This window comes from Camelus ferus, chromosome 17 (assembly GCF_009834535.1).
Source record: "Camelus ferus isolate YT-003-E chromosome 17, BCGSAC_Cfer_1.0, whole genome shotgun sequence".
Taxonomy (NCBI): domain Eukaryota; kingdom Metazoa; phylum Chordata; class Mammalia; order Artiodactyla; family Camelidae; genus Camelus; species Camelus ferus.
Window position 1 is genome coordinate 34,616,381 of NC_045712.1, and position 20,495 is coordinate 34,636,875.

The following is a 20,495-nucleotide window of genomic DNA, read 5'->3' on the forward strand; positions in this document are numbered from 1 at the left end:
CTGGAATTTGACACAACATTGTAAAATGATTATAAATCAATAAGAAATGTTAAAAAAAAGAAAAAGAAAATATAGACTGAAATTGCTGTGTGATTTAATCTTTTCCTTAATAAATATGATAGTCAAAGTTATTTCTGTAATACCCCTTTTGCTTGTATTCCATTATTTTCTTAAAAGATAGCAGTGGTAATTAGTTATGGTACTTTATTTCTCTGAAAAGTATTTCTGGGTTTTATAAAAATGTAGGTACTCCCGTGGAAGTAAGTTGTGCAAAATGAGTGTTCTTTGTTTTAATGGGAAAAAGTTGAGAGCTGCTGTTTTGTTGTAGTCAATGTACTGATTTATTAAACTGTTTTCCTGTTGTTGCATATTTGTTGACAACAGACTTTTGACCTGGCAGTGCTTCTCATCATCTACAGCACCAACGCTCAGACAAAGAAGTACGTTGAGAGGGTGCTAAGAAGTAAGATTCGGTCAGGCTGCTTTCAGGAACAGCTGCTGCAGGGCACGTTCTGTGTTCATTACTTGGTAAGTGTCAGAGAATCAAGCATTAGTCTGAAGGTTAAAGAGAGTTCTTTTTAGCCTTTTCTACCCTGTGTGAGAATCATGACGACAGCACCTTTGCCAGGTGTTGATCTGTGACAGGGAGCTCTGTATACTTCAGAACATAGCAGGATTATTACTTACCTTGAGTGACACATTATGATTTAATAAAGCCAAACTAAGTGTGGTTTTCATCTCTAACAAAAAAGTCACAAAATTGGTTATGTTGAACTTACTAGATTCAAACCCCAAGTTCTTTCTTATACTAAATGTTGTCATTCAGGTCTTCTAGTTTCTTATGTAACTTGATTTTTAACCTAACATGGGAAGCTTTATAGCTCCCATATAAAATTTCATCTTATTTGTTTCTGCCCATTGTTCAAGCCTTTGAGACTTTTGAATCTTAATTTTATATTAATCATTTTCTCTAGCAATCTGTGATCTGCAGCTTTGACAAACTTGCCTTCTGTATCCTGTTTGAAGTAGTTTGTAAAAGCCCTGAGCATAACAGGATCAGAGGAATGCTGGTAGAGACATAATTATGCATCTGTTGAACTATCACTATGCAGCCATTTAGCACTGTGAGATGATCATTCCAGTTGAAATGTAAACCATTCAAATGGGAACTTTATAAGCTAAGAATGGTGTTTTCCACGTGAATATTCACGATACTAGCAGTGTATACCTTCTTAGAAAACTGGGTAAACCAGTGGTTTGGGACGTGGCTTAGGAACTAATGAGAATATGTAGTTGGGTCTTCAGATGTTCTATTTAGGAATGGATTTAAAGTTTGTATTGTTTTATTTTTCAGTTCTTTCTGTGTTTTTTTTTTGGCCATGATTTGTGTTTTGGACTATAATTTTGCATAGGGCAGAAACCATGTATAATTTTTTATTGCATTTTCCTCAGTAAAGCATTATACCCATTTCAGTGCTTAATTTAAGATTTTTAAAAATTGTGATATCAGTAAAGAAACTGGACTTAATAATTGGTTCTTTACTCTGGTTCCATTAATGTCCATCTATTGCCTCCTGGTAGGACATGATCAGTTCTCCTCTTGGTGTTCTTTAAAAGAAATCAATTTAATTAGCATTAAACTTTATAGACTGCTGTCAAATCACAGCCAAGGCAGAGCAGGCCCAGTGTATCCCCAGGGAGGCAGTATGATTAAGTGAGGAAATTGGGGTTTAGAAGATCTGGATTCTAGTTCCATATTGGGCAGATAGGAACAGATTACAAGCTATCAGGCATGTAATTAACTTCTTTGATCTTCAAGGTCAATTCTTACTCATATATTGAATCCCACTGATCCTGAGAGAAACTCAGAATGATGATTATTCTGAGTAAAACAAAGATTAAGTTTCCTCCAGGTAAAATGATAATTGGTGAGGACTCTGGCATCTTAAAAGGGTTAGCGGTAGCAACTCCAGGTGCTGTGATAACTCAGTTTCTCCCACAGATTCATTTCTGTCTCCTCTTCCCTCAAGGTTCTTAAGGATGTTTGTCCATCCATTTTGTCGCTGGCTCAGACTTTGTTGCACTCCTCACACCAGAGCATAATTTTGTTTGGCAGTCTCCTGTACAAATATGCATTTAAGTTTTTTGACACTTACTGCCAGCAGGTATGTTGAAATACTTATTTTGGAAAGGAGGAAACAGGGAAAAGGAAAGAAATGCAGTCCCAAGTGACTTACATGTGACCTGATGTTTATTTCTTGCTGGTTGGAAGGCATTGAAGGAAAAAGAATTCTGACCTGGGAGTTGGGAAAACTTCGTTCTAGTCCTAGTGTCAGTAAAACGAAGAGACTGGACTGGAGGGTCTAACTCTTGTGTTTTGAGCTGTAAAATTCTCCGTGTCTAAAATGAAGGTCCAGCTCCAGTCTACTTCAAATAATTGTTGGCTTAAAGGGCTGAGATTATGGTGCAGTTTTCACAGTACAGGAGAGGTTATGGTGCAGTTTTCACAGTACAGGAATGGCAGCTTTACCACTGAGCTGCCAAGAGTCAACTGCCAATCGATCCCAGAGTTGTCCTCTAGAAGAGAGTGGTGGAAAAGAAATGAAGGAGAAATACCTGAGAGAAACTCAGAATGATTCCTCATTCCCATGAATGTGAGACATCCAATTTAGTAGCACATATCCAGAGATGGAGGGCTGTACTTGCAGAAAGTAATTATGAAAACAAAGGGTCTTATTTTGTATTGGTTATAAATGCTCTCTCTTTATTAACAACATTAAAGCACATTTGAATGGAACTTTTAAAAATGAGGACAAAATTTTTCAAATTTAAAGCAGAGCAGTAGATTGCGCTGACATGAGATAGCTGCTGCACTGAGGACCACGTGACTCGGTGTGGAGCAGTGTGAATGAGAGGGAGAGTGACAGCTAAGACTTTTTGGGAACCATCTTAATGTCTTAGAGACACTGTTGTGACCCATGTTTGTTTGAAACATACAAATCTAACTTATAAAAACCTTTAAAATCTTTAGCTCCTTGAGTGCCACCTTTTCAGTAAATTCAGTAGATTAAGCACAATCACACCTTAATGGATAATATTTAACCAATATGAGAAAAAGAAGGAGAAAGACTACACCAAGGAGCAAAATCAAGAGGGCTTAGATAGTGCTCACTGGTAAATTATGGGAAATAAATCAAGACTGGATGGTAGTGTCGTTTTAAGTGGCGGCAGAATCCTAAGCCTCCTGAGACTAACGTTAATGGAAACTAGTTAATGGATTTAGACAATGGAATAGAGTAGGTTGGCATTTTAACCAAGTTGAGATTGGAATGGCTTCAGGCCAGAACTTCTTTTAGATGGCTGTACCATATTTTTGCTTCACACTGTCCTACTGACTCTTCTCCACTTAGGAAGTGATTGGTGCCCTGGTGACACATATCTGCAGTGGGAACGAAGCCGAGGTTGATATTGCGTTGGATGTCCTCCTAGAGTTGGTAGTTCTGAACCCATCTGCTATGAGACTGAATGCTGTCTTTGTGAAGGTATCTAGTCCTACCCTTGACATATGCTGAATTATTTTTCTTTCTTGCACATACCTGTGAGATACCTGATGTCTACTAGTTAGCAGCAGTTTATTTTGTACTCTAGAGATTGAGCACTATATAATTGGTAGGAGGGGGTGGGATGGAGGTGAGGTGATGGGGAAATAATGGAAAAAATAACTCATCTACCTGCGTGTTGGTTCACTCAGTGAATACTTCTTTATACCTAACTACGTGCCAGGCTGTATTCTAGGTGCTGTGGATATAAAAGTCAGTCTTTGCCTTTGATGATAGGAAGTGATACACATAAGTAAGTCACTGTAAATGCAACATGATGAATTCTCTAATGAAGCACTAGATACACCAGAGCAGGAATAATTAATTTGGCCTAGGAAACTGGACAAGTCTTCAAAGATGAGATAATATTTGAGTGGTTCCTGAAGGGTGGGAATGATCTAATAAGAAAAAGCAAGGAAAGTACATCTAGGTAGAGAACAGTTTGAACAGAAGCAGAGTGGCACCCACGTCCGTGGTGCACCTGAGGGAAGACTAGTAGATTAGCGTGGCTGGGGAGCAGGATGCGTGGTAAGAGGTGGTTGGAGGTGAGGCTGGGAAGACACAGGGCAGGGCCAGATTGTGAAGGATCTTAAATACCATGCTAAAGAGTTTCAGCTTTACATCATGGATGGTAGGGAGCTGTTACAGGTTTTAGTAGGGGTTTGACATAATCACACCTGGGCTTTGAAAGATAACTACGTTACCCCCGTATTAGGGATGAGAAAACTGTGGTTTTGCCCGAAGTCAAAATGTAAGTAGTTCCCTTGTGACTCCTCCTACATCTGTAGACAATTAATAAGTAATTGATGGAGTAGAAGCTGAGAAATAAGATCGGAGATACAACTTTTGGCAGAATACTGTTTTCACTAGGCAAAAGGGAAGTGTGGAAAAGAATATGGAGAGCTAGGAGGTAGGTTGGGATGACTAAGCAGAATGTTAGCCCTTTGGGCTCTGAGCCTAGTTTAGAAAACTCGAGGTTTCCTGGTTTCCTGGTTGTCTATATGTGTGCCTCTTATGAGGATTTTAGTTTCTTTATTTAAGGGGAAAAAAATGTTAGTTACTAACGTCATGATTGGCATTTTTTTCTGCCAGGGTATTCTAGATTATCTGGATAATATGTTGCCTCAGCAAATACGAAAACTCTTCTATACGCTCAGCATACTGGCATTTAGCAAACAGCATGAAGCCAACAATCACATCCAGGTAAGAGGCCGTGTCTTGAGAAAGAATCTTGTAAACTTCTTTAGTTGAAACTTGCTGAACGCAATTACTGCAGCCTGTGCAGTAGGAGAAATTTGAATATGTAGCTGTAGTCCTAGTATTTGTTTTTTCTTTTCTTTTTTTTCCAAGCAGGGACACTATTTTTTATTGTTTTTTTAATTGAAGCATAGTTGATGTGCAATATTATATAAGTTACAGGTGTAAACACAGTAATTCACGATTTTTAAAGGTTATACTCCGTTCATAACTTTCATGAAACATTGGCTGTATTCCCTGTGTTGTGCACTATATCCTTGTAGTTTATTTCATACCTGATAGTTTGTACCTCTTAATCCCATACCCCTGCTTTGCCTTATTTATTCTTTTCTTATGGCAAACACAAAGTGCCTGCTGTGTGTCAGGCTCTGAGATGGTAGGTATATTAGACGTTCTGTCCTCAAGGAGCTTAGTCTGTTACGGTGAAAATGGGTCTGTATTCAGCTAATTACGAAACTGAGGAGGAAAAGTCATTCAGGTTCTGTACTGCATGCTGTGGGGACGCAGACAATTCTCATGTTCCCTGAGGAACGTCTCCATCTAATGTGAGCTCCACTTGGGCCTACTCTCAGTTGTGGACATCACTGAAAAAGCCAGGCGAAGGGACTAAATTAGGTTAGGTTGGAATCATAACTCAGCTCTTTGGTATCTGTAGTGCCACCTTGTGGCAGTAATCCTTGCTGGACTGTGACTTTGAACAACCAGCACTTTTTTTTTTTAAACTAAAAAAAAAGGGGGTCTTGGTAAATACACACACATGGTACAAAATTCACAAGGTATGCAAAGGTAGTGAAAAATAAGTTCCCTGCCTCTCAGTCCTTTAGGCATCTGGTTCTCTGACGGCAATCACTGTTAACTAGCTTATAGCTTTCTGAGATGTTCTGAGTGTTAACAAATTTGAATTTGCCTATATACCTATATTCCACACCTTGCCCTTTTGTTCTACATCTTGCTTTTTTCATTTAGCAGCATATTTTGAAGATTTCTTACATTAAGATTTGTTACATCAGTAATAATAGAACTACATCCTTTTATTTTTTAGTTGTGGTAAAATATACGTAACATAAATTGTACTATTAACCGCTTTTAAATGTACAGCTCAGTGGGACTAAGTACATTTACAGTGTTGTGCACCATTGCCCCTATCCACTTCCAGAAGTTTTTCATCATCCCAAACAGAAATAATATACCCATTAAGCAGTAATTCCCCATTTCCCTTTATCTACACCTCGATAACCTCTAATCTACTTTCTGTCTGTGAATTTGCCTGTTCTAGGTACTTCATTTAGGTAGAGTCATACAACATTTGTCCCTCTGTGTCTGGCTTACTACAGTTAGCATGTGTTCACAGTTCATCTGTGTTGTAGGGTTTATCAGAGCTTTATTCCTTTTTATGGCTGAATAATGTTCTATTGTATGTCTAGACCAAAAGTCATCCGTTCATCCATTGATGGATACTGACTTTTTTTCCCACCTTTTGGCTTTTGTGAATAGTGCTGCTGTGAACATGGATGCACAAGGATCTGAGTCCCTATCTTCAGTTCTCTTGGGTATATACTTAGGAGTGGAATTGCTGGGTGACATGATGATTCTGTGTTTAACATTTTTGAGGAACCACCAAACTTTTCCACAGTGGCTGCACCATTTTACATTCCTATGAATAGAGGGCTCCAGTTTTTCCACATCTTTGCCAACACGTACTTTCCATGTTTTAAGTTTAACCATCCTACTGTGTGTACTCACTGGTTTCGATTTGCATTTCCCTGATGACTAATGATGTTGAACATCTCATGTGCTTATTGGTCCTTGTGTATCTTCTTCAGAAAAATGTCTATTCAAGACCTTTGCTCATTTTTTTAATGGAATTTTTTTGTTAATTTATAAGACTTTATATACTCTGGATATTAATCTCTTATCAGATACGTGATTTGCACATATTTTCTCTCATTCTGTGGATTGTCTTTTCATGCTTGGTAGTGTCCTTTGGTACAATTTTGATGAAGTCCAATTTATCTTTTTTTTTCTTTTGTTTCTGGTGCTTTGGATGTCGTACTTTAAAAAAATTACAAATTAAAAAAGCCATTGCCAAATCCAAAGTTATGAAAAATTTCCCGTATGTTTTCAGAGCTTTATAGTTTTAGCTCTTAAATTTAAGTCATTAATTGACATTGAGTTAATTTTTATATATGATGTTAGGTAAGGGTTCAACTTCATATTTGTGTGTGGGGGTATCCAGTTTTTTGCCAGCACCTTTGTTGGAATGACTGTCCTTTCTCCATTGAAGAGTCTTGGCACCTTTGTGGAAAATCAATTGACCATATATATGAGGGTTTATTTCTTGGCTCTATTCTGTTGGCCTAAATGTGTGTCCTTATGCTGGTAGCACAGTGTTATTTCAAAATTGGGAAGAGTGAGACCTCCAAATTTGTTCTTTTTCAAGATTGTTTTGACTGTTTGGGGTCTCTTGAAATTCCATATGAATTTTAGTATGGGCTTTTCTTTTTCTTCAAAAACTACTGTTAGAATTTTAATAAGGATTACACTGAATGTACATAATCACTTTGAGTGGTATGATCATCTTAACAATGTTAAGTCTTCTAGTTAATGAACATGGGATATCTTTCCATGTATTTAGGTCTTCTTTCTTTCCGCAGTGGTTTTGTAGTTTTTAATGTACATGTAGTAGATTTAATGTAGTTTTTGCCTCCATGTTAAACTTATCTCTAAGTACTATTTTCTATTTGATTATTTTAGCTGATTAGCCAACAACATTATAATAATTCACATGTGCATATCAAGCAAGTATCACAACAGTAACAATAATGGTTGTTATTACTGAATGTCTACCACATCCCAGTGTTCTTGGAATTTTTTGTAATTTGTCTCTGATATTTACAAAACCTTTCCCATTTTACAGTTTAAAAAAAAAAATGAGACTCACAGAGGTGACATGACTTACCAAAGACCACACAGTTAGTAAATGATAGAACTCTTACTGTTCTAGGTTTTTTGGCTCTAATATCCATAGGCTCTTTTGCTGTACCATTCCAGCATCTTCATCTTTTTCTATCATTGTTTCCTTGCAGGATGACCTTCATCTGGTGATACGAAAACAGCTCTCTAGCACCATATTCAAGTACAAACTCATTGGTATTATTGGCGCTGTCACCATGGCTGGCATCATGGCGACAGACAGGTATGCATGGAAATTGTGACTTCTGTGGCTTAAGGTCAGTTAATCTAGCTGTTGCCTTACAAAGTAAAGTGTTACGTTGTGTAGATATCATTATAACAGAAGATGCGTGGAAACCATAATAAGAGAAGTGGGCGTATGTTTGTTGCCACTTTTCCATGTTCCTTTTAATCTTGACTATGTATATACAACATACAGTTTTTACAGAATTATGGTTATAGTCAATACATTCTGTTGGTTTAAAACTAGACATTGCCAAGAAATAGTGTTCTAGAAGTGTCTCCAGAAAAGGGGAACCCTAATCCTCCTGGGATGCATTTTTCTGCATCTGCTCTAGTCTTAGACACTAGACAATACAGGTTTCTCCATTGCTGTGTTATTCCTGTCTGGAACATCATGTTTGATGCAAATTAAGTCTCTCTGAATTTTCCCCCCTTGTACTTTGATGCCACAATTATATCTAAAAGAAACATCAGATTTGGGGCTTGATAAATTGTTACCCTTGTGAAATGACATTGGAATTTAGTTCAGACTCTTTGGAAATAATTTGTCATGAATTCCTGGGATCTCAGAAAACATCTGTAGAATCAGCATTAGTAATCCGTACAGGCTGCATAGTACACTGGTTAAAAGTTCATTCTCTGGAGCCAGACTACTTGTCTGGGGTCAAATCCTGGCTCCATTATTTATTAGCTGAATGATCTTGGGTAAGTTACTTTACCTCTCAGTGCCTTTGTATTCTCAAATCTGTGAAATAAAGATATTAATAGTATTTACTTCACAGAGTTGTTGAGAGCATTGTATATTTAGAACAATGCCCAGTGCTTGCTCTTATGGTTATTACTTACTTAGCATTCCCTGAAAACATCTAAGATCGCCATTGTTTGCTCTAATCTGCATTCTGTATGGCCTAAATAAATACTCCTCCGTGCTCTTGTGCACTTTATCTCCACTCCCATCCCAGGGAAGGCAAGTTTCTTAAATTTATTGCAGTTGTTGCAAAATACTACAGAAGTGAAGGTAAAATAATCTGTTTTTAGAAGCAGATTTTTCAGTTTGACCCCAGGGAGAGGAGACCTGAGCGATGAACAGTGCACACAGGTGAGTTCTTGCTGTGTAGTTGGATATGTTTTTAAGTAACTGAGGAGTTGCTTCTGATCACTGTCACCTTATTAGGATGAGTGCTTCTTTTTTTTCAAAATACGTTTTCCTGAACTCATAGCTTTTGTAATTTGTACCACTGTTTTGGCCTTTAGAATCCACTAGCTTGGGTTTTATTTAGTTTTGTATCTGTCTTATCTCCCTGATTAATCTGTAAATTCCTAGAGAGTAGAAACAGTGGGCCGTGGTGGAGGACTAGCAGATTGACTGGAGCATAGGGCCAAGTAGGTGTATAATCGGGGAGTTGGAGATAGAGCTGGTTGGGAGATAGAAAACAGGGCTCTGAACGTGGATCAAAACATTTTGATTTAATTTTTTACACAGAGGTAGTCCTTAAGGGTTTCTGAACATAAATATGGCAAAATCCAAGCTTTGCTTTAGAAAAATTAACCTGGCTCGTGTGTCTGATGGCTTGGAAAAGAGATGAGATCAGAAAGAGACGGATTGGTCAGGAGACTTAGGAAAACCTCAGGTGAGGGGGGGTGATAAGAACTTTGCCAGTGCAGTTGGAAAGGGAAAACTTACTGCTGATTGGGGTGAATGGTATTCAGGAAGCATGGGCAGCCCGCGGGCTGAGCCGTCCTTTCTCTGTGGCTGCTCCAGGTGACCTCCTTGCTGCAGTTGGTTCATTCGTGCAGTAAGCAGTCTCCTCAGGCCTCTGCAGTTTATTATGATGAGTTTGCCAACCTAATCCAGGAAGAAAAGCTGGCTCCAAAAGCCCTGGTAAGGCCAAGTGTCTTTTCTTAAAGCAGTGAAGCATGAGGGCCCACACATTCTTCAAACCCCTCTCTCTGCTGTGCTGCAAAAAGCAAGAGATGGCCTTGTAAGCTCTCCCGCATTCTGACTGGGAAGGGCGTCCACCTCGCTCTGCCCCAGGCCTCTCTTCGGAGGCCTCCTTCCCCTAATGGCAACAGTGACGGTTAGGATGGTGGTGATGGAACGGTGCTGATGAAGTTGAAAGCCACCGTCTGTTGAATGCCAGGCACTGTCTTAAGCATTTTTCATGTGTTACATCTTTTCCACGTCAGGACAATGAAATATGTGTCCCTGTTATTTTCTTTTTAGAAATGAGGAAACGGGGGCTTAGAAAGGTTAACAGCTTGTTTAGGGCTCTGTAGCACGTGCACCTGGGCTACACAGCCTTGTTTGTTTTTTTGCTTCCGGAAGGAATGGGTTGGGCAGACCATCTTTCATGAGTTCCAGGATGCCTTTGTGGTGGACAGCTGTGTTGTTCCAGAAGGGTAAGTACTGCTCGCCCCCTGTCACGGTGGTGCTGGTGAAGAAGTTATGTCCGTAACTGGTCCGAACCTCAGGATGTCCTTGACCTCAGTCAAGTCTAAACCACTCCCACAGCTTCTTTCCTCCCAACCCCAACCCCGTGGCACCCCCAGCTCCAGAATTGCTAAAAGGTTCCCCATTTGTTATTTCTTCTCTTTCTCACTTCTCCTCATAATAGGGGACATTGGTTCGTTTTAGTGGTTTCTCCTGTAGACTTGCATACCCTTGAGTTGGGGCATCGGATCCTGGGTTCTCTCCACAGTGACTGCCCATTTCCCGTGAAAGCTCTCTACGGACTGGAAGACTACAGTAGTGATGGGATTGCCGTCAACCTCCTGCCACTCTTGTTCTCGCAGGACTTTGCAAAAGATGGGGGTAGCCCAACTTCGCAGGCATCAGACCAAAAGTCAGTACACTTTTTCTTCTCTAAAACCTCTGTTGGTGTTTAGAATGTTCACGGGGAATTCCACAGTTCTTGTACTCTGTGGGGAACTTGTTTGAAAAGGATTTCTCCGAAGACAGGTGGTATTTGGATGGGTTACCAAGAATGGGGCAGACTCTTTGTTTTTTCTCAGACCCTGGGATTGCGATTTGCATTGTCTCATGACAGCCAACAGATATTCTGTGAGGCTGTTTTTGTTTCTGTTCCTTTTTCCTTCCCATAAACGTGTCTGTCTACCTCTGCCACTCTCCTTCCCTCTTTCTGTCTTATTTCCGCTTTCTCCTAACACTTGGACGTTCACTCTACTCACCTGTCTTCCTTCAGTTCAGTTCATTATATATTTGCTGAGCATCCATTAAGTTCCTTGCCTTATGTTCTTAAAAGTCAACATTAATTTTGGGCAAAGCTCCTTAATTATAAGGTTGGACTACCTATAAACGTGGACTAATATGTCTTCAAACCGTGGTCTAGAAATGGATTTTTTCTTCCCAGGTTGGTTTCTCCATTGTGCCTGGCTCCCTATTTCCGGTTACTGAGACTGTGTGTGGAGAGACAACATGATGGAAACTTGGAGGAGATTGATGGTTTATTAGGTATCGGATGAAGTTATCAGATCCTTTCTTCTTGGTAATCTGTCTTTGGTAAACTTAGAGAAGGGGTAGGCCAGTACGTGGTGTGTGTGGGAAGGAGCTAACTTCACAGAGTGGTATAGCAGTAGTAATGGAATTCCAAAGACAAAACAGCACATACAGAGTCCCATCATGTTAGCAAATCAGTTGTTACTGTAGTTCCATGTTGCTTTCTGGTTCTTGCCCCTGTAATTGTTGCCAAGAGTTTTACATTATATTTGTTGACTGCTGCATTATATGGAAGTATTGTTGAGACTAATCAAAACTTGACCTTTGGATACTAGTTAAAGGGGAAAGTACATAGATAGGGAGCTAGCTCTAGGGACAGCATCCAGGTTCTGTTGACTTGAACTAAAAGTGGTTAGAAATTTATTTCCTCTTTTTCAGATTGTCCCATATTCCTCACTGACCTGGAGCCTGGAGAGAGACTGCAGTCCATGTCTATCAAAGAGCGTTCATTCATGTGTTCACTCATATTTCTTACTCTCAACTGGTTCCGAGAGGTGAGCAGAGTTACTTACTGTCTGTTGTTCCTCGTGAAAGGAAACTGTTTTCTTGGTTCTCACGAGGCTCCTTAAAAAGTCCCTACCGCCCACTCACCCCTGTGTTTTTCTCCAGCAGTTATATCCCACCCTTCCCTAGTTACGTGTACCTCCTGATGTCGCCAGATCGGGAGAGTTAGAATTCACTTAGTGTTGCCCATGCTCTCCTACCAGCACGCCCTCTCGCAGCACTCGACTTCTGCCCGGAATGACTCCGCCTCCTCTGTGAAAGTGCTGGTCCTCCTTGCCTGGGCATGCTCTTAGTGGTGGGATTTAATGAGATCAAGTGAATGATAGTTTCCCTTTTCCTTCAGGATATATTTGTGCTTAAAGAAACGCACAGTAATCGTGAAGTGTGATGAAAATGACGATAACATCTTATGCCTGTGTCGCACTGCATTTCTCACATGTCTTGTTCCTGAGAGTGTTTATTCACTCGAGTTATCTTTTCTTATCCTCACGACTATATTAGGATGTAGGCAGGACGGGTATTATTGTTCTTGTTTTACACATATGGAATTGCAGGTACAGAGGGTTGAAAGTCATTAAAATTTCTCCAACACACATGCCAAATGCTGGGCTAATTTCTTCATTCACACTCAGTCATTACAACTGCATTCCCATTTTATAGTTGAAGAAATGAAAGTTCAGTAATAGTGAAGACTTGGCCACGGTCACACAACCAGTAAGTAGTGGAATAGGACTTGTTTCACCCAAGCGTGTACTTCTGCAGGTTGTAAATGCCTTCTGTCGGCAGACGTTGCCTGAGGTGAAGGCGAAGGTGCTCACCCGGTTAAAGAACATCGTTGAGCTGCAGCAGATCCTGGAAAAGCACCTGGCAGGTGAGGGAAGGGCGCTGTATGGTAGCCCTGTGGGACAGTAGTGAGGGGATAGAGGACTTAGCTGCTAAGCCAGACTCAGTGGCCCGCTACTCACGTGGGACAAGAAAATGTTTGCTCAACAAAATTTTTTAAAAATGAGTACAGCCGTTTTCCTCCCACTGTAATCTCCAAGAGACTTTGCTGCTTACGAAAATAAAAGCTATAAATCATTGGCTGGGCTTTTGTAAAGTTACTTTGCATCTTTGGAAGTCAAACTGCCGGTGCTTTTTGCCTTCCTGAACATCATTATGAACCAGGAGTAAACCTGAAAGGCCTCAATACCTTCTGACCGTTAAGAAAACTTGTCGTTTTAAAGCACTAGCTTGATTCTCTGGGGAAAACCTTGGAGCCTCCCTCAGGCTTTCATCTAAATAATTGTATGTAAAAGAAACTGCTCTGTGACCAAATGTGATTAATATCTTTAGATTGCAGGTTAGTTTATTTTTAGTTATTATGTGCTTGGATGTTTTATATAATTATTTAGAATGGTTTTATGTTAATTGATCATAGTCAATTAATATGATATTCCTGTAAGTTATCTTCGGCCATTTTACTATGCCAAAACGGTTAATGTCAGATGTCTTGAATGCATCTTACAGGCAGTCAGCCGTGCTTGGTAGTTCTGAAAACTAGTTTTTAGGCAATTAGGCGATTCACATTCCAAGTATAATGGTGGTATATGGTTGATATACATTGAGCTTCTAATTGCTCTCGTTTCAGTCACTCCAGACTATGTTCCTCCCCTTGCAAATTTTGACTTGGAAGGTTTAGAAGTAACACCTCCTACCAATACTGCTGTTTCCTCAAAAATCAGAATGCAAGGAAAGATAGGTGAGTATTCTTCTTATTCTGTCTCCTCATGTGCCACATTGAATTGACTTAGCGATCAGTAATTGGAGAGATTATTTCAGTGAACTCTTTCTTTGACATTGTTATCATTGAACTGTAATTTAGGGTTATAAAATTACCTCTTCTCTCTTGGTAGCCTTCAGCAGGTTTTTCCTGAAAGCAGTGATATCTAGCAAACAGGATTATTGATTTATTTGAGTCACTTTTCTCTTTTTTGAAATACAAGGAGGAAGGAAACGAAAAGCAGATGGCAGCAAAATGCCCTCCCCGGACGCACCTTCAAAAGAGGACAATTCGGAGTGCGACCCTGCGCCGTCTGACAGGAGCCAGGTGGAAAAGGTATCGGAGTGATGGGTGTCTGTGTGGGTGTGACAGCCCGGCGAAATGGACAGGCCTTTATTATGGACGTAGTTGTAGACATGCTTCCTTTAGCCTCTTTCCCTCCTGGGTTGTCCGCGTCTCAGTGAATTGAGATAACATGAAATGCTTCGTACAGATTCTGATGCTTAATAAACAGAAAGTCCTTTCCCTGTAGCTGCCACTCAAAGAGCAGGTTTCCTGTGTTTATGAAATTGCCTAACCCACAAGGATCCCAGTTGTTTCTGTTTTTTAGCTACTGTTTATTGAGGATTTGTTGTATATAGCTTGTCTGATCTTTCTAAAAACCCAAGGTTAGTGTTGATATCCAGGTTTAATAGATGAGGAAGCTAAGACCCAGAGAGGGTAGGTGACTTGCCCAGGGTTACACAGTTAATAAGTGCTTGAGCAAGGATTTGAAGGCAAATTTTTCCGGTCTCTAATGTCAGTTTTCTGTTCCACACCATAATGCCTTGATTTGTCTAATTATATTAGACATACCAATATTAGGTGCTCTGTCTCAGGAATATTTAGGTAGAAGGAAGTAGATTTTTAAAATGTGATGAAATTATAACCTTTTGCATAAAATAAATGTGTCATTGCACTTTGAAATCTTCATTAAAAATTAGATTAATATGGAAGCTTTATGCTGCTGGTTGCTTCTGCTTTCTTCCCAGGAGCTCAAAGGGAAAGAAGGAAAGACATCAGTGTCGCTACAGAATTACAACGCTTATTTCCGAGAGCTGGACATTGAGGTCTTCTCTATTCTGCATTGTGGGCTTGTGGCCAAGTTCATCTTAGATGCTGAAATGCACACTGAAGTAAGTGACAGAGCTGAGGTCCCAGAAGTTAATCTTTTTTCAGAAAGTTCCTGTTTGACGAAGAACTTCATGACACTGAGAGAAGCTGGACTCTGGCTTCCAAAGCCTTTATGTGTGAGAGTGATGATGGATAATCACTCTCATCGTCTTGATGTTTATAAGTCTTAAATTTTTCGTAGCATGTTAGGTACTAGAAACGACTGTGCTGGTGACGGGATCCTTACCTTAGGTTACTGATAATGAGCTATGTAGATGACTTTTGTAGAGCAGCAGTGTTCTGGTTTATGGTACTCAGTGCTGTTTTTCACTTCTTTATGACATTTGTTCAGTATCCGTGAGCTGTTTGTCAAGGCCTTTTTTTGTATTTGCCACTAATCTAGACGTTGGCGGTTCAGTAATACACATAGCATGATGCTTGCCTTCTAATAGCTCATAATCTAATGAAGGAAGTAACAACTGGCAGTATGTTGTGTGTTGGTGGTCTGAACCAGGAACCAGCGCAACTGAGGAGAGAATGGTGTTCATAATGAATTTGGAAGTAGAGGACGTTTTCACAGAAAAGGTAACTTTTGATTTGGGATTTTACCAGAGAGTAGAGTTTCTCTTGGTTTAAAAGAAAATGAGAAATAGCATGGGTTTTTACAAGAATGTAAGCTCCTTCAGAGTAGAGATGATATATTTTTTTCAATCTTTCTACATCAACTGTACTTAGAGATTCTCCATAAATATATGTTAAGTGAACAATTTGAAGTGAGACTGCATTTGACCCAGTGTGCTTCTGGTAGTGTAATATGTTTATAAGGATCCTGCCCAAAGTTGGTAGTAGCAAAATACTAGGAGAAAGAAAATATGAAAGGATTATTTAATGAACAGAGAAAAGCAAAATTTCCTCGAGTTGGTCATTTTTTATCCCATGGTACTTAGGAAATGCACCGTGGATCCACAGCTGGAAGGATATACCAGAGGCATTTATTTGAAGAGAAAAAGTATGTCTTCTAAAAGTATACTCCTCAGATTTCTATTTTAATAATGTAAAATTTTGTTTTACTTTAGAAATGCTTGACTTTCTGATTTGTTAACAGAGCATAACAGCCGTTTATATAGAGGTGAAGGAAATTTTCCCCCTTTTTGGTAATGGTCATATTCCTCACCCGTTGGGAAGAGTAAACATGAAATATGTCCCCCTAAAAGATGACTAGGTCATGCTTAGAATTACCCTTTCCTTCCTCCTCATGACAGGCTACAGAAGTTCTGCAGCTTCAGCCTCCTGAGCTGCTTTTCTTGCTGGAAGACCTCTCCCAGAAGCTGGAGAATATGCTGACACCTTCTATTGCCAGGAGAGTTCCCTTCCTCAAGGTTGGTTCAGGCAGAAGCATCGGCCCTGGCCTTAGTGGGTTTGGAAGCAAAGAGGTCTTAGTGAATAAGTTGTCACTTTCTCTGGTGTTGTGTTTGGGTAACATGGTGGTAGTAGCCCCACTGCCAGACCATGTTCACCTTGCTTTCGAAAGGAACTCTGAAACAGAGAAAACAAAAAGCTACCTGAAACAGGAAATGTATTTGTAAATGCCCTGAGCATTCCTGAATCCTCTTCCTTGCTTGGGTTTTGGTTTTAACCCAAACTAAGCTTGTGCCCAAGCCTCAGCATAGTAGTTGGCTGTCTAGAGAAGTCAGGAACCTCGAGTGTGTATGTAATGGACAGATGTGCTCGTAGCATCTGGGGATACAGTTGGATGATACAAACAATAAAATGTGAAAATCTTAGTTGTAAATGTTTAAATATAGTATATCCAGTTACTTGATTCTTTCTTCTTGTACTTACTATTTACTCTACATTCTTGTCAGCCTAAATGATTTTTATTTCTATGTGAGCTTTATCCCTTTAGTAATTATGGGTCTATACTTTGCAAACACTGTACTCTGTAAGAGCCAATCTCTTGATTATCTGAAGATTGAGCAGGTTTCCTCTGTCAGAATATATCCCTAATTTCTCCTACCTACTTCTGCCTGGTGGCACAAGGTGTGATTATACTCTGTAAGAAAGTCTTAGTTTCAGAGAAGCTGTTAAACAGTTTTCTTCCCTAGTAACTCTGAATTTATTACAGAGTAAAGGAAACCGGAATGTTGGATTCTCACATCTCCATCAGAGATCGGCCTTAGAAATTGCTTTTAGAGTTGTTCAGCTGCTGACCCCGCTGTGTAAATATCTGGAGAACATTCACAACTATTTTCAGGTCAGAAGTCTATCTGATCATTGTAGAGACTTAGAAACTGCTAAGTGATCAAGAGATTTCATTTCTGGCTAAAAAATATTGAAGGGAAATGAGGGCGATTGCTAAAGTATCAGTCCTAAAAGCAGTTTTCTCTTTTAGAGCTTAGATGCTGAGAATTGTGGTGTAGCTGTTGGACCGGGAATGGAAGTTGAGGAGTACCACGTGATGGCGTCCTGCTATCAGAGGCTACTGCAGATTTTTCATGGGCTCTTTGCTTGGTGAGTATGTGGCAGTTACTGTAGGTAGAGATAATGGAGTATGTCCTTGCTTTTACTTGACAGTCACCAAAGCACTGAGGTACAGAAAAGAAGGAAAGGGCTCCAAAATGTTATGTAAATGTGTTGCTTATTCTTTCTGGAGTGTTTTTGCACTTGCACAAGATCATTGTACTTGATCTCGTGTGCTCTGTGTCTTATGGAGTCGCTATTATTAACTCATTTGAAAATCGGATGCCTTGTTCTTGGCTAATCTGTGACAGATCTGGCGTTCTGATTCTTAGTGAGTTTGCTGTGGCAACCTTCCTCTGATAGCACGAGAGAGACTGGTACTTAAATTGTTACTAAGAAAGTTGTAGGTAAATTCCAGATTACGCGGGAGAGAGGTTAAGGCAGTGTGAGCTGGGGTGTTTAGGGACGTGTCATGGAATCATGGGACTTCATCAGGCCTTGGAGGGTAGATGGCTTTGGGGAAGTAAGGGAAGAAACTGGAAGGCGCAGCACGGATAAAAGTGGAAACAAGGGAGGTGTGTCCCTTAAATGTTTTGTTCCTCAGGGCTGGGCCCTAGCCCCTCTTTTCTCATTAAACAAGTTTCCTGGGCAATCTCGCCCAAGCTTAAATGCATGCTAAAGTGTATCTTCTGAGCTCCAGGCGTTTGTCTGCACCTGCCTACTCAGCACCCCTTGTAGAATTGTCACTGGCCCCTCAGACCCATGACATCCAGAACGAGCGTCCCTCCTTCCCGCCGCCTCTTCAGCTTTCCCTGCTGGGTGGATGGTGCCACCAGTTGTCTGAGCCAGAAACCAAGAGTTACTATTCTTTGTCCCTTCCTCTGCTCTCTACCTTTTCTCTCTCCCACATGACTACAGAATCCTGTTGACTTTATCTTGTAGATAACATCTAAATGACCACGTGTCCTCTCATTCTCCACTGCTTCCAGACTCCTGTCATCTCTCACCTGGACTAGAAAAGTTTCACAGTTGCTCTCTTTCAGTCCACTCTTTACACATCAGTCGGAGTGATCTTCCCAACACAAACTAGACCTTATCCTAGCCCACCTTTGCTCTCTGAGTGCCCTTAGATTTTTCTTGAGTTTGAACTCTCTTACCTAGCTGCTGAGGCCTTTTATTATCTGACTCCTGCTCTTCCACTCACTGTCTTGCACTCTGCCCTCCAGCTATCCTGAGTTAATTTCAGCACCCTGGATAGCTTTCACCTGGAAGGCTTCACACGTGTCCATCCTTCTGCCAGTATCCCTACCCTCCTTGATCCCCAGTCTTTTCTAACTCATCCTTGAGATCTGAATTTAAACTTTACTTCCTCAAGGGCATCTTCCCTGACCCCTAGGCCAGATAAGTCTCCTTCCTGCCTCTCTGATCCCCAGTTCGCTCCTAATACTCTTACGATAAAACTTACCACATTTTATTGTAATAATTTGTCTTCCCTGTGGGACTGTGAGCTCCATGAAGGCAGAGACCAGTCACTGTCATATCCTCAGTACCTGAAAACAGTGCCTGGCCAAAGATGTGAACAGGTGCTTAATCAAGGAGATACATGGATGGCAAATAAACCCATGCAAAGATACTCAATAGTGTTAGTTATTAATGCAATGCAGGTTAAAATCACAGCATGGCAAAGTTAAAAAGATTTACCTTGCCAAGTGTTGGTGAGGATGTAGAGCAACTGGAACTCTCACATGATGCTGGTGTGACTGTAAGCTGGCACACCCACTTTTGAAAACGGTCTGGCAGTTCCTTAAAAAGTTGGACATAAACCTACCATACAACCCACTATTTATCCTATTTATCCAAGAGAAATGAAAGCATATGTCTATACTAAGTCTTGTGCACAAATGTTTATTGCAGCCTTATTTGTACTAGCCCCAAACTGGAAACAATTCAAGTGCCCGTCAACTGGTGAATAAATTGTGGTAGATCAGTGTGGTAGAATACTACATGTAACAACAGGGATGAAAAAAGAATTACACTGAATTAAAAGACTATAAAGTATGTAGTATTTGATTCTATTTATATAAAACTCTAGGAAAAGCATATGACTTGTAGTGGCAGAAAGCAGTTCAGTGGTTGTCTCGCATTGGGTGGGAGGATGGAAGGAGGGATGTATTACCAAGGAATACAGGGAATCTTATCTATATATGTTTCTTATTTTTGTTGTGGTGTTGGTTCCATGGGTTTATATTTAAGTCGAATGATCAAATTCAGCATTGTAAATACATGCAGTTTATTGTATGTCAATTACACTTCAATAAACCTGTCCAAAAAAAAAATCCCCAGCCCATAATAGGCCCTCAGAATTCACTTGTGGAAAGAAGAGAGACTACCACTGGAGATGTGGAAATGTTTCTGGAGGAGAAGGTCTCAGGGGTCCAGTTGTGCTGGGCCCTGAAGGTCAGGCAGAACTTGAATGTTGTCAAGTGGTTTTGGAGTTTTAAGATCACAGCCATGACACAGTGAAAGCAGTGTTTTAGGAGAATCCTTTTGGCAGCAGCGTGCCGGACGAAGGGATTAGAAGGGCAATCAAAAAAGACCAGCCCAAAGATGTTGCCATGATCTGTACCTGGGATGATGGTGAGAGCCTTGCCGAGAGTGATGTCCTTGGCTTGGAAACGAAGGGACAGGAGGAAAGATAATCTGAAGATATGATTGTCAAGACTTGATTTAATATAGAGGAAGGAATAAGTTTTTTATTGAGCATCTACTATGGATTAGATGTTGATTTAGCAATTTAACAAAATTATTCCTGGTTTTTTGTTGAAGACTGAGACTTACCTCTAAAATGTGGGGAATGAAGGAGAGCTTTTTTCCTTGAAAAATAAACCCAGGAGGACTGTGGGATCCTTGAGGATAGACTGTTCCTGGTGCACTTCAGCTTCTAGCTGTAGCTTAATTTGATACTTGAGTACTTTCAACACTTTAGTTCTCCTTTTCCCTTTGTTGATTTATTGATGGTACAGGCTGGAGGCCAGGATCTTTGAATGTT

At 40.2% G+C, this 20,495-nt stretch overlaps 1 protein-coding gene across 4 annotated transcripts in view; it reads left to right on the plus strand.

Annotated features, from left to right (window-relative positions):
- FANCD2 (FA complementation group D2) overlaps positions 1-20,495 on the plus strand; it is a 46,131-nt gene that overhangs the window by 14,667 nt on the left and 10,969 nt on the right. For 2 of the 4 annotated variants that reach the window (XM_032458908.1, XM_014556979.2), the window contains exons 15-32: positions 385-528; positions 2,031-2,165; positions 3,411-3,542; positions 4,692-4,802; positions 7,943-8,052; positions 9,090-9,150; positions 9,814-9,933; positions 10,378-10,451; positions 10,751-10,894; positions 11,423-11,523; positions 11,947-12,062; positions 12,835-12,943; positions 13,703-13,813; positions 14,058-14,170; positions 14,866-15,009; positions 16,249-16,365; positions 17,112-17,240; positions 17,379-17,497. In XM_032458908.1, the coding sequence (XP_032314799.1) occupies positions 385-528; positions 2,031-2,165; positions 3,411-3,542; positions 4,692-4,802; positions 7,943-8,052; positions 9,090-9,150; positions 9,814-9,933; positions 10,378-10,451; positions 10,751-10,894; positions 11,423-11,523; positions 11,947-12,062; positions 12,835-12,943; positions 13,703-13,813; positions 14,058-14,170; positions 14,866-15,009; positions 16,249-16,365; positions 17,112-17,240; positions 17,379-17,497 (2,090 nt within the window). Of the gene's footprint in view, positions 1-384; positions 529-2,030; positions 2,166-3,410; positions 3,543-4,691; positions 4,803-7,942; positions 8,053-9,089; positions 9,151-9,813; positions 9,934-10,377; positions 10,452-10,750; positions 10,895-11,422; positions 11,524-11,946; positions 12,063-12,834; positions 12,944-13,702; positions 13,814-14,057; positions 14,171-14,865; positions 15,010-15,389; positions 15,555-16,248; positions 16,366-17,111; positions 17,241-17,378; positions 17,498-20,495 lie in introns of those variants that run through there. The other 2 variants (XM_032458911.1, XM_032458910.1) reach the window with 2 other exon arrangements.